At 48.5% G+C, this 13,170-nt stretch overlaps 1 protein-coding gene across 1 annotated transcript in view; it reads left to right on the top strand.

The window, feature by feature from the left end:
• The window catches only part of LOC144718719 (CUGBP Elav-like family member 1), a 78,111-nt gene that overhangs the window by 37,149 nt on the left and 27,792 nt on the right, over positions 1-13,170 (top strand). Inside the window, exons 2-5 of the mRNA XM_078594195.1 lie at positions 6,048-6,250; positions 6,711-6,793; positions 9,167-9,215; positions 12,126-12,254. Of these exons, the coding sequence (XP_078450321.1) occupies positions 6,073-6,250; positions 6,711-6,793; positions 9,167-9,215; positions 12,126-12,254 (439 nt within the window). The 5' untranslated portion in view covers positions 6,048-6,072. The remainder of the gene's footprint in view (positions 1-6,047; positions 6,251-6,710; positions 6,794-9,166; positions 9,216-12,125; positions 12,255-13,170) is intronic.

Here is a 13,170-nt window from a genome sequence, read left to right as displayed (position 1 = left end):
TGCGCGTGTATGCGTTGCTCCTGTGTCGCATGAGTGAGGATGGTTTATCAAAGTAGAGTGGAGAAGCCGTGGCGTTATATCTGCACTGTGCTACGATTTTTACAACTGGGTGTTGGACCCAAAGTCAGTTAGTATTTGAACCAGGCCCCTGAGCCTTCCCTACATACAGTACAATACAATATGGAGTCGTATGTATGCTGAACTTCTTACCCACCGTACGTAGCCAACCGACCTAATCAGAGGTGCGGGGGAAGGACAATAAACTAAACACAAAGAGCAGTTTTCAAGAAACGAGTTTTCAATCGAGATTTAAAAGTGCATAGCTCTAATGGCTTCCTAATATCAGAAGGAAGAGCGTTCCAGACTAATCCAACGATTAGTCCATAGAGCCCAATGTGTAGTGTATAGTGTACTGTATGGTAGTGTAGTGTACAATAGTGTAGTGTATAGTCGTGTAGAGTAGACTTATCGACCCACCCCAGTTAAAGACTAATCGCTTAACGACAGGCCTCCAATAGGTTGGCTTACCGACCATTCCCATGTTAACAATGGCCTGTTGTGGATAGAGTAAATTTTAATGCATTGATTAACAATGTTTCTTTTAATAGTATGTGTTCATGATGTTGTTAGTATATTAATATCCATAGTTTGAATATTACAAGGTACGTTTTGTAGGTGAAAACGCGTTAACTTTCGATGCAATCGGAACGAATTAAGCCTTTAACGTGTACGACCAAAATCAGACGTGATAATATGACTTTGAGACCCCCCCCTCCTACGCATTCCACATTGTAGTGACTAATCCCATATCTGCATTTGCCATAAATATGCTAAATTCCTCTGTTGATATACAAATTCCTTTGTCAAGGCGCTCTTCCTCCCCTAACCTAGCTTAAATATACACTGCCAAGCTTGGTGGTGTTCATTCAGACGCTGTCTTTCCGACAGACTTGTTCTTCACCTGAGGACGGCTGCTTGCGTTGTGGCCGAAACGTCGTGAGAATTGTATTATTTTATTATGTTTTATTATTTTATTATCTCCCTTCTACGTGACTTTACCGAAAGAACAAGAAGACCAAAATCACTTAACGACCGCTTTCGTGGGAACCAATCGCCACCGTTAAGAGGCGTTTGGGGTTTCTACTCGACTGGAGCGCCGTGGTCTTGCCCACGGCTGCCGGTACGGAACTGTTTGCCTGCCTCGTGACTGACAGCATCACTACGCCGGCCATTATACAATCATCGTCCATGTTCGCAGGTCATCAACTCGGCTGACCCGAGGCACTCCATGTTTATACGATGTAGCGGGAAGTCCGTTGAGATTCGGAAACAGCCCCCCCCCCCTGGCACCCCGCCCCCCCGTGTGCCCCCACCCCCCCCCCCCCCCAAAACAGCGCATGCCTAGCTATTGTATGATTTTGAAATGGGGCAGCATCATGCAACAGGCTTATTGTAAGTGGCAGCGTGGGTCGGGCATTTTAAGGACTGAGAAGAAGAGGGAGGTAAAGCATCTTCGTTGCCGTAATGTTAGCCGGATAGCAGAAAGCTTTCCAATTGCACTCGGTTCATTGGAATTTGTGGATCGCTTCGAGACGTGCTCTCCAGACGTTTGGGTCGGTGGTACGACACAATTATTGACGACGGCCAACGGAAACTCGTGGGGCTCAGGTGGTAGTTCTGCAGTGGTCGTTCCGGGGTTGTTTCCTGGATTCCTCCACGTGCGTGGTGTACCTAGGGGCCGTCCATAAATGACGTCACGCACCTATTTGTGACGATGTGTGACGAGGGGGGGGAGGTTGCGAAATGTGACGTCACATCGAAATGCGCAACTTTAAATAATTATAGACAACACGTTCTACTTAATTAAATAGACTTTTTAATAAATGTTTTCTCCTACAATATCAGTGCAGCGCCACATTATTTACTCACTACAGTGACAATAGTTTAAAGCGATTTGAAGCATGTTTTATTTTGGTGGGGCGGCAGAGCTTTGTGACGTCATATTTAACGGGGGGTCTGACTTTTTGTGACGCCGTGTGACGAGGGGGGGGGGGTCAAAAATCGTCCAAAATCACGTGACGTCATTTATGGACGGCCCCCTATTAAAACTAAAAAAATATTTATCGAGGAGGGCACTCAGATGGACTCTTCGCTGCCTTTGCCCATGCCTGTAATAGCATTAGATTTTATAATAAAATCCCCCCAAACATTGTGAAAAGATTTCAAATTATTCACACCATATGTTGTTGTGGTGATGCTAACCTATTTATGGTGCACAGCTCCATGATTAGGGAATCATAATCGGGCATTGCCTGGGATTTTTGCCCAGGCAATGGCCGCCCCTCTTGTACGTATGCATCGTATGTAGCCAACCGTGCTCATGGGAGGTGCGGGAAATAGTGAAATATGTCTTGAGACTCACTGAGTCTCAAGACTTATTTCCAGGAAAGCCTTGCAAATGTTCACAGTACAGAGGAAGGCGGGGGGCAACGATTGCCCCATGCCTTTCTAAATTAAGTATTTTTCGAATAATTTAAAACATTTCAGGAGTTTGGACTATAAAGTCAACACAGTGGCCTCCACCTTCTTCAAATGACATAGCGGGATATTTAACGTCCACTGTGAATTTGCACGGCACGCATTGTAGGTTTGGCCTGGCATCCCACAGCGCACCACTCAGCATTCTGCTGCCACCGCCCACAAAACCTCCCCTAAACTTGAGCCTTATCTGGATCTGGCAAAAACGAAAAGGTGAGGGACCCTACCCCGTGGTGCGAGGATTGTCGAAACCCCCGCGTGTCATGGTGCCAACAGCATCGCTATCGCGCAAGCGATATCAACAACACGTCTGGGTTGCTCAAGTGTTCGTTCACCGCGTGACCGCATAGGTCAGCTCAGTGCATACTGCGTTGAGGGTTCTAATGTTTTAATCGGCAGCAGCGGTCACGATCTATCCAAGACGCTGGTTGATGCATGTAGGGAATCGTAATGGGGCATTGCCTGGGATTTTTCGCCCAGGCCACGCGCGCCCGTCTTCTACGTACGTACGTTGAACTGCTTTCGCGTCGTACGTAGCCAACCATGCTAAATCGGAGGTACTGGGGAAGGAAAACAAACTAAACACAAAAAGCACTTCAAAAAAAATGCATTTTCAATTTAGACGATTTAAAAGTGCACAGCTCCAGTGCCTTCCTAATATCGGGTGGAAGAGCGATCCAGAGGGCCGCATAATCACATCTGAAAGCGTGCGGTGCAGTGACCGTCTTTGTTTCGATGAGTGGCCAAAAGCCGCTGCGAGGTTGATGTGTCAGTCATTGGGGCTTTGTTGACCATACTTCCCCATGCTGATCAGTGAAGGGACGGCGGGGGGGGATGAAGGGGATGTAAGACCGTTTTAGATCGCAATCGCAATTGATATTAGCCATGGCTGGGAATAATAACTCGGGTCACGGGGTTCATACGTCACGCAGTATGTTAGCCACTGTGCCACTGCGTCTCCCTGTAATACTTTTTGTACGTGATTTACAGCCCACAAAGTTAACCATAGCACGTGCAGTACACTTGTCCAATACGCGCAGTACTGCACTTAAAATGTTGGCATGATACAGACGCTTTACACATTTATGTACACTCCCATCTATTGCACTGATATTTTGATTAAGCCCCAGGCATCGTATAACATGCGACGGGACACGAGCCGTGATTCACCGCTCATAGTATGCTCAAGTGCACACTGATAACGAGGTCCCCCGAAGCCGCGTAGAAAAATAGATAGCGACGGCTTGGAATTGCCTGCATCGTAAAGTGTTCCTTTATAAATCCAATCTGTTGCTTGCGTTCTTTTGTGTGCTAAACTCAGGCATAGCCTTGGGGAATATTAAGCTGTTGCTTGTGTACGTGTACTTGTTATTGGGTAATGCCCATGACAGGCCATGGGCATGTTGTTGCATTATTACGTCTCGACGTTGTTTCACGGTCCGGTCAAGAGATTCGCTTTGTGCTTTGCCCAGCATGACAACTGGTGCCGTTAGCAAGCTGGGCGCAGATTCGTTTTCATTTGGGTTCCCTCTGCACGCGGGGTTGGTGGGCATGAAGAAACGAAGAGTGATGGGTCACGTGGGTAGGTCCTGCAGGAAAAGAAGATGCGGAGAGAGTTAACAGAGCAATGGGTGAGAGGCACGGGCGAGAGTTTATCGCCGGTCAGGCTTTTGGCTGGATGCGGCCCTAGACCAAAGCGACACATCACAACGTCTTAGGCATTCACGTCACAGGCCCCTTGCACGACATTACACAAGGAATGTAATGTCTTATTACGTAAAGGAATTTCCGAGTCATCTTGCGACGAGCGATTATATGCGTTACTGCTCGTGTGAGTCTTCCAGGCAGTGGTTCCAAACGTGTGGTCCTCAAAGCCACGTAACCGTTACAGAACACGATTTATTTAATTGTTACAAAACACAATATTTTTCTTTGCTGCGCGCTGGTCCGTGGAAATGTTTTGAAGGTTTGACAGTGGCCCAAGGGTCGCAAAAGGGGTTAGAAACAGCTGGTGTCAGAGTCAAAGCCACGCTGCATGCCAGGGATGAGATTGACTTCGATGAACGGTTCTTATTGTGTGAGCTGCGGTCAATTTCCCGTCATTTTCATCATTCAGCAACAAGTCGGTGACGAAAGCCCCGTTGCGCCAAACAGAGGGCCCACGTCCCACCAGATTGCAGTGCAGTAGCCTCCATGCTGGGGCAGCACATTGGCACATAATGTGAGTGAATGTTTCTGCGGGAGGGGAGGGGGTGGATGTAGTTATTTGTGTGAAAGAGTTCCTTTTGCATAAGTGCGTTTCCATACCTCGCTGCTCAACGTAAAACACCCGGTTCTGTCAGTGAACCTTTCCACCTCTCCACTTCCTTGCACACCACCCGCATCGCTCCACTCATCTCAGCAGTGTAGCGTGGAATTAATTGCGTGCACGCGTGTTGAACTTCTTTCACACCGTACGTAGCCAACCATGGTAATCGGAGGTGCGGGTGAAGGACAACAAATTAAACACAAAAAGCCGTTCTGAAGTAGTGAGTTTTCAATTTGAAAAAATATTACCCTGTCCCCGTCTAATTTGCTCCATACCATTGCCACTTTGTCCCGACGGCCCTGGTGCAGTTGTACCGACGGCACACTCAAGAGCTACGCCGCTGCCTCGCCTCTTCTCAGTGAGTCTTGAATTGTGTCACCAGTCCTAGTTCTGCATAGATCACGGCATAAACAATGTAACAATGTCTCGAGCGCTGGTTGTGTGTGTCGGGGAGCGGTTGTTCAGCGGTCAGTGCACTGCCCTCCGAACCCAGCGACCCGAGTTCGATTCCCGCTCACGGCCAACACCAGTGACGATTATCTGAACCGGTCCTGGGCCTCCCCTAGGTCAATTCAGCGTGAAATTAATCCCTGGTACGGGGGGGGATAAGGGTGGTAGGGTGTGGTGCTGGCCACCCAACCCCCCCCCCCCCATGTACCGTGCCGGCCTTCACATGTGCTCGCTAAGGGCACTTATAATATAAATCGTTTATTCACACTCTCACACTCAAGTGAGTCAGAGCAGCCGACATGCCGCAGCTGCGTACATCATTTTAGAAATGCATGATAAAAAATAACGTAGGGGAAAGGTGGTAACGGCTACAACACATTGCCAAAGGGGTGGATAGGGAAAGGGGATGAGATGGTGCTGTTCTATACAATAGAATGCAAACGTAAATGGGTGTAGCCACCATCAAGAATTCGAGATTAATAACAATTTAAATAAAGCATGCGAACGATAAAGTGCTGGTCTCTGAGCAGAGACGTCCTACGTGGCAAGGCATGGTCGTGTGGCCGCGAGCGCAAGTGATCATTTCTTTTGATGTTTGGCGGGAGCCATGGGTGTCAAGCGTGGTCACGGTTCGATAAATTACGGGTGAAGGGGGACAAGTCGGCGACTCTGCAGGTCAACTCAAAAAAGTCTGTTGCAGGCTATACGGGGGGGGTGACATCTATTTATCGTCTTTGTTTGTTGCACGCAGCAAGGGCAGCCTCAACAAGTCCACGATGAACGGGAGCTTGGAGCACATGGAGCAGCCGGACCCGGACGCCATCAAGATGTTCGTGGGGCAGGTGCCTCGCGCCTGGAGCGAGAAGGAGCTCAAGGAGATGTTCGAGTCGTTTGGCCCCGTCTACGAGATCAACGTCCTGCGCGACCGCACACAGAACCCGCCGCAGAGCAGAGGTCCAAACAACGCGGGCGGGGCGGGAGGGGATGCGAGAGCGGGGCCCAGTCAGCCAGCGCCGCTGCTCTGCTGCTGCTGCTGTATCTCGGCCCTGCGTTATTTAAGGGGTTGGCGGGAATGTTTGCATCGCTTCGTAGCATCTTTGGTTGCAGTTACTTCATCGTGGACGTAGCGTTAACGCCGGGTTGCGTCGCGTTTTGTTCGGCGCGTAGTATTAGGAAGCCGCCGGAGCTACGCACTCATACATCTAGATTGAAAACTCATTTCTTTAGAGCTGCTTTTTGTGTTTGCTGTTTTTCCCGCCGCACCTCCGATTAGCACGGTTGGCTACATATCGTGTGCGAAATAAGGTCAACGTACACACAACGTTTCACCCCGCGTGCCTGGCGAGCGATTGCTCTTGTGTTTTTTTGGGCGGAGTGTGAATGCGTGCGTGCGTTGGGTCGGTGTGCCGGGCAGGCTGCTGTTTCGTGACCTTTTACACCCGCAAGTCGGCATTGGACGCCCAAAATGCCCTGCACAACATCAAGACTCTCCCTGGGGTGAGCGCTTTCGCCTCTCCGTCACCACAACTGGCACCAGCACCAGCAGCAGCTGCAGCAATAATCGTAACGACACTCCAAATTCTAACAATGTCAACGGTAACATAAATTAGCCATATTCATAGTTGAATTATATCGAAAACGAATTTCTCGTTTGAAAACGAATTTCTCGATTGAAAACGAATTTCTTGAGAGCTGCTTTTTGTGTTTAGTTTGCTGTCCTTCGCCCGCAACTCCGATTAGCGCCGTTGGCTACGTACGGTGCGAGAGAAGTTCAACGTACATGCTGACATGGACCATTGTTGGCTCCTCTGCATTTAGCAGTTCACCAGATGCCGTTTTCGCAATGATGGGTCGAAGTTGGTGGGCTTTAGGGCAGAGTTGGGATAGAGACTTTGAGAAAACCTTCTGCAACTTTTGTACCAAGATTCTGGATGATTTTGGAGGTGGAATCCCCAACGATGTGAACTCGTGGTCTTGGGAAATGAAGGGAGTGCGGATTGAGCACTATGACTCAGAAAGTGCAGTTTAAAAATACTGTCTGCCAGACTCTCGTAAATACTACTGGAATGAGGTCAGTCATGGTGGGATTAGCCCACACGCACGATGGTGATGAAGATGATGATTATGTATAGATATTTAACTTTTTTTCTACAGTACGTAGTCAACCGTGGTAATCAAAGTTGCGGGCGAAGGACAGCAAACTAAACACAAAAAGCAGCTCTCAATAAATGCGTTTTGAATCTACAAATTCGTTTTCAAACTAGAAATTAGTTTTCAATCGATTCCTGCCAGCAGAATTTCTGGAGAAAAATTATAATAATCTCAAACTGTGGATTTTCGTGAATTGTGCCCATCGACTATTTAACAACAGTTACAAGAACGGTAACAAACCAACAGCAACTATAACCGGTGACTTATACAGTCTTTGCCAGAAAATACAACAACTTTATTTTTTAGCTAGAAACAATATAATCGTCAAATACATTACAAACAACAGCAACCACCACATTGCCAGCGCTAACAACGATGCCTACAGGAAGGCCAGTTAGACCACGATCTAGTGAGAATCAGCACTGGGATAAGTGCTAGGGATTCACTTGACCCTCCGGACCTTTGTTCTGTCCAGACGAAACATGGGCCTACATACACACATACGATTGTGTGTGTGTGTTTGCTCGACTCAACCTCAAAATGAGTACTTGCTTCGGTGTGCAAACATCACCACTGGGGAGACAAAGGCAGCCAGGCATAGTGCTGGCCACCCACCACCTCGTGTGCCGTGCTCGCGAATAGCGCTTGCCCCCAAAAGTCTATTAAGGCTATTCGGGGGATCTGTCTCTTTGTGTTTGGTTGCAGTGGTTCGTGCACGGTGCTGTGATAACAGCAATGTGAATTTGATTCCCAGACGCAGATTGCCATAAAATGTTAAACCGATTCTGAACTCCTCGTGAACTTCTCCTAGGTCGACTCAACCTTAAATGGGCACCTTGCGCTCTTTGTGTAAACACGGGCCCCTGGGGAGACAAATGCGGCCAGGCGTGTGGTTCTGGCCACATCACTCCGACGCGCCTTCGCACGAACCTTCGTAGGTGCTCACTAAGAGCACTTGTGTCCCTACAGTCCAATTGCTAAACGCATCTTGGAGGGGTTTTTTTTCTTCTTCTGTGTCGCCTGTGTTTGTTACTGTCATCAATATGAGCGTGCTTATGAGCTCAGGGATATGAGGAGCAGTGCCCGTGGTCATTAGTCTAGCCTGCAACCAGCGCTCTATTCCTGGCCATGCATCACAGCCCCGTGACAATTAGTTATCTGAACCTGACCTGGGCCTCCACTTTGTTGACTCGGCAAACAAAACATAGCGCTCGGTGCCCGTGTGTTAGCATCGGTTTTTGGTTAGACAGAGGCAGCTGGCCCTGGTAATGGTCCATACATTGTCTCGTATGCCGTGTTATCCTTTAAAAACTAAAACTGAAAAGTTTAATACAGTTTTTTTTAAGGGCGCACTGAGATATACAGCGCATTTTCAGAAGCGACCTTGCTACCACAAATGATAGCTGAATGAAACGCCTTATCGCGTGAAAATGTATTGCAGCCAAATGCTCTAAACGCACGTCGATTGCAAATGTGGAGGGAAAAAGCCGGAGGACCCGGAGAAAAATCCACGCGACTACGGGCAGGACGTGCAAACTCTAAATATACAGGCGTCGGGGTTGGGATCGAACCCACGACCTTCTGTATACCAGGCGAGGTAGTCAACATCTCGCCTACTGTGACGCCTTTGATAATCGGCCCTTCTGACGGTGCTGGCCCCGGTGGTTCGTTCGATGACTAACGGCAGAATCTTACGTTTTGTGTTCCCATCCCACGCAGATGCACCACCCAATTCAGATGAAGCCAGCTGACAGTGAAAAGTCAAATGGTGAGTGAAGAAGCCTGGCTCATGTGAAAATGCTTTCAAGAAGAAAGAAAAAAAGCAACGGAGTGCACTTACCTATCTAAAATCTGACGACTGTGCGTAAGGTCTTGCGTTGCCATTTCAAAACGTGAGCGGAATGCAGGACCTCCATTGATGCCTCTGAGCAACTGAACGGTCCGATGAGGTCGTAAATGTCTACACCCAAGTCAGCAGACGTTAGCTTTGAGTTAAAGCTGTAATTAGATGAAAAAAATGTTTTACAAACCTTATATCTTATCGCGTTATTGTCGGCTGTGGTACATTGCGACGTGCCGGCGTCGAACATTTTCATGTACGTATGTACATATGTCTGTACGTATGTGTGTACATATGTATGTTTGTGCATGTGTACGTTCATATGTACGCATGCATGTATGTATGTACTTATGCACATTAACATATGTACGCCTATACGTATGCATTCATGTGTGTGTCCTTCTATGTAAACGATATTGCGAGCGCTCTCTCGTGTACACCCGTGTTTGCATGAAATGCCCATTGTGAGGCTATAACCAAATCACCCGGAATGCCTCCTGATTTTGGCAGGTCTCGGAAAAAGGCTAATCAGGTTTTTGATTCCGGATAGTGCTTAGATAGGTAGATCTAGATACCCCGCCTAATCGTCACATGATCCCCAGGCAGAGCCATCCCCTAGGGCACGGCAAATCGGGGCGACCGCCTCGGGCCCCGCGCTTTTGTGGGGCCCCCGTACTTCAACGTCACGGTGTCAGACGTAATACTTTTGGTTTAATTTTAAGGCGTCGGTGGAGTGGGGGGGGTACACTGTAGGATTTGCCCCGGGCCTCGCACGCCCCCCCCCTTCTCCCCCCTATGGACGGCCCTGCACACAGGATCCACGCGCAGCGGAGAGACTTTTCATCTGAGAGATGTGACAATATCTCGGGCCTTTTCTCGGTGATTTGGTCTTAGGCTTTCCATCTGCACGACCAGTTGTTGAGCCTCCCCCATGTGTTCACGAGCCTCTGCATTCCACAAAACGTGCGTACTTGCGCCTCTGATTAGCCCCGCACCTCCCGATTGGCACGGTTGGCTACGTACGGTGCGAAAGAAGTTCAACATACATATATATGCCACCGTGCATGTCTCTGCGTGTACCACTTTTTGTGAGTATCCATGTGTTCTTCCTTCGGTGTGTGCTTATGTGTGTGCCGACTACGTACACCGGGAGTGGTAGTGCGGTGGTTCGCGCGCTTTGCTACGAACACGGCCAACCGAGTTCGATTCCCGCTCACAGCCAACATCGCAGACGGATATTTGAAGTGGTCTTGAATCTCCCCTGGTTTGGTTCAGCCTTAAGTGAATTTGCATCTCGACATATGTAACCATGATTGTATCCGAAGTCTGCACTGTATAACATCTGTACCGTTGCAAGAAGCCCATGAAATAAGTTAAATCTTTCTAATCTATCCAGCTGGTGCAGTAGACATCGGCACTGGGGAGACAAAGGCAGCCGGACGTGGTGCTGGCCAGTCACCACTTTGTGTGCTGATTTGGCCTTAATAGGTGCTCGCTAACTGCACTTAGTCTAACAGTCTGCTGAAGGCTACATGGGAGATCTTTGTCTTTGCTTTCGTATGTCTTTGCATGTGTCCTTGTGTGTTACGCTTTATATGTTCCCTGCTTGTCTGTCACTGATGACCTCATTAAGAGCTTCCTTTGAAGTGGGCGTTATTATCAAGAAATTCCCGTGTAGTTCACAAATGTCAACACCGTTCTTATTCAGGCTAATTTGAAAGCGGAATTAAAAATATATTTTAAAGTCAAACCACCTTGGCCATCAAATGAACTTTTGCGTGGTGCTCATCACTATTAGCAGTCCTAAGCCAGTGGTGAAAGTTCCACCTTCCTATGGCAGGGTCCATCAATCCAAACAGCAACTGCTGTGGATATCCCACACAGTAGAGGTGTGATGATGGTCCTAAGCCGGTCCCCAACCTTAATAAAAAAAAAATTACTTTTCTCGAATTTACAGACCATCGTTCCCCACATGATTCCCCACACGGAATGTTTTCTGGGTCGCTGGTAGACTGTGCAGTAGGTGGCACGTGGTGGCGGCATGTGACTCGCAGCCGCAGCCATAGTTTAGATGTATACTAGATGCGGTGTGCCGGCTGCGAAAAATATTTTGAGGATTAGCGACCTGGACAGATCTAGCTAAAATAAAGCCCTGAGCTTATCCGTGTGTCCATGTTTCTCTATGTCGGTGTTAGCGTCCGTGTCTGGGCAGCGGTAGCGGAGTTGTTGGGCGCACTGCGCTACGAACTCGGCGACCCAAGTTCGATTTCCGCTCATGGCCAACACCAGTGACGTCATCGTCCCGAATGCCATGTTATTTATTTATAATATAGGTTTATTTTTTTGGGTTAGATCGCTTAAATATAAATGTGTCGTTAAACCCGCCACCACCAAACACAGCCAATTAGTAAGTTGTGAATGGTAAATGTTGTGGATTTGCTCTCCAACACACTGGTGTGCTGTACGGGTAACAAATTGGCATATTTTGTTTACGTGACAAACCTTACTAATTGGCTATGTCGGGTGGTGGTGGGTTTAACGACACATTTATATTTACGAGATCTAACCCAAAAAAAAACCTATATTATTGATGATATTGGTCGCGAAAGCCTACGTGTTAAAGTATTTATTTATATTTAGTGACTTGCCTTAGCATTTTCTCTAATTTTCACTCCCTATCCGTTTGTTTTGTAATAGTTTGCCGTTGTAAAGTGTGGACCCCCGTGCCCATGCCGGACGCCTGTAAAAAAGAGCTTCATAGCTCATCGGATTCCTCCTCCAGTCGAAATAAACACTCTTGATTCTCTGTCTTTCTCTCGCTGCGCCTCTGCTCCACAGAGGACCGGAAGCTGTTCATCGGGATGGTGTCCAAAAAGTGCAACGAGGGCGACGTGCGGGTCATGTTCTCTGCGTTCGGACACATCGAGGAGTGCCGCGTGCTGCGTGGACCGGACGGCCTCAGCCGGGGTGGGCCCCCTCCCTCCACCACCCCCCCCTCCCTCCCCTCCCTCCCCTCCCTCCCTCCCTCCCTCCCTCCCTCCTTTTTTTTCTTTTTATTAACGATCAGACGAGAAAGATGCTCGGTCTTTCGGCACTTTGCTTCGTTCATCACATCGGTTTTTTTTTGCTTATGTGCCCCCTTTTTTTAATCAATGATATAACACGGGTTTCCCGTGTAACATTAGTCCCATTGCGTGTTACTGTGTTCATAGACACCAACAAGAAACCCTCCCTCCCTTTCCCCCTCACTTTCCTCACCTCCCTCCTCCCTGGCCTCCATCCGTCCTTCCCTTTCCTCACCTCCCCCCCCCATGTGACTGTCGTACTGCGAGGGTGCGAATCGCAATTCCGACGCGCTGCGTTAAGGGGAACAGGAACGGGACGCAACACCGGATTGCCACGTTCGGAAAGGGAAGCCTGATCCAAGAGATGTTTTCTGCCTTTGAATGTTTGAAACGGGGGCGTGTGTATATATTTGGCATCAATAAGTCACCGGTAAGTCACCGACCGTGATAGGAAGTTACCGCGACCTCTGAGCTTCCAAAAGGTCAACCGTTTGAAATTGTTCCGCCTCGGCGTGGCAGTTGAAACAACAACGGATTCGTCTCTTAAATCTCCCCCACCCTCCCCCTCCCAGTTCTCTGTCCACCCAGCAGTATAAAGATGCGTTCACCGCAGTCACTCGATTGGCTGGTTGCATATAGTTTGGTAAAGTGTGGCTTTCCCATCTCCTCTTCCAAGACCTCTGGTCAGCGTGGAAGAGTAGGCCAGGTACCCTCTAGAGGGGGCTCCTATAGAGCTCCCTCTAGTGGAGGCCCTTCCGCTAGCAGTGGTGTGGGCAAGCAATCGCAGGGCTGCACCTTTGCATTTTTGTCAATATAAT

The sequence above is a fragment of the Lampetra planeri genome, chromosome 5, assembly GCF_965212315.1.
Source record: "Lampetra planeri chromosome 5, kcLamPlan1.2.h2, whole genome shotgun sequence".
Classification (NCBI taxonomy): domain Eukaryota; kingdom Metazoa; phylum Chordata; class Hyperoartia; order Petromyzontiformes; family Petromyzontidae; genus Lampetra; species Lampetra planeri.
This window is presented reverse-complemented; position numbering and strand designations above follow the sequence as displayed.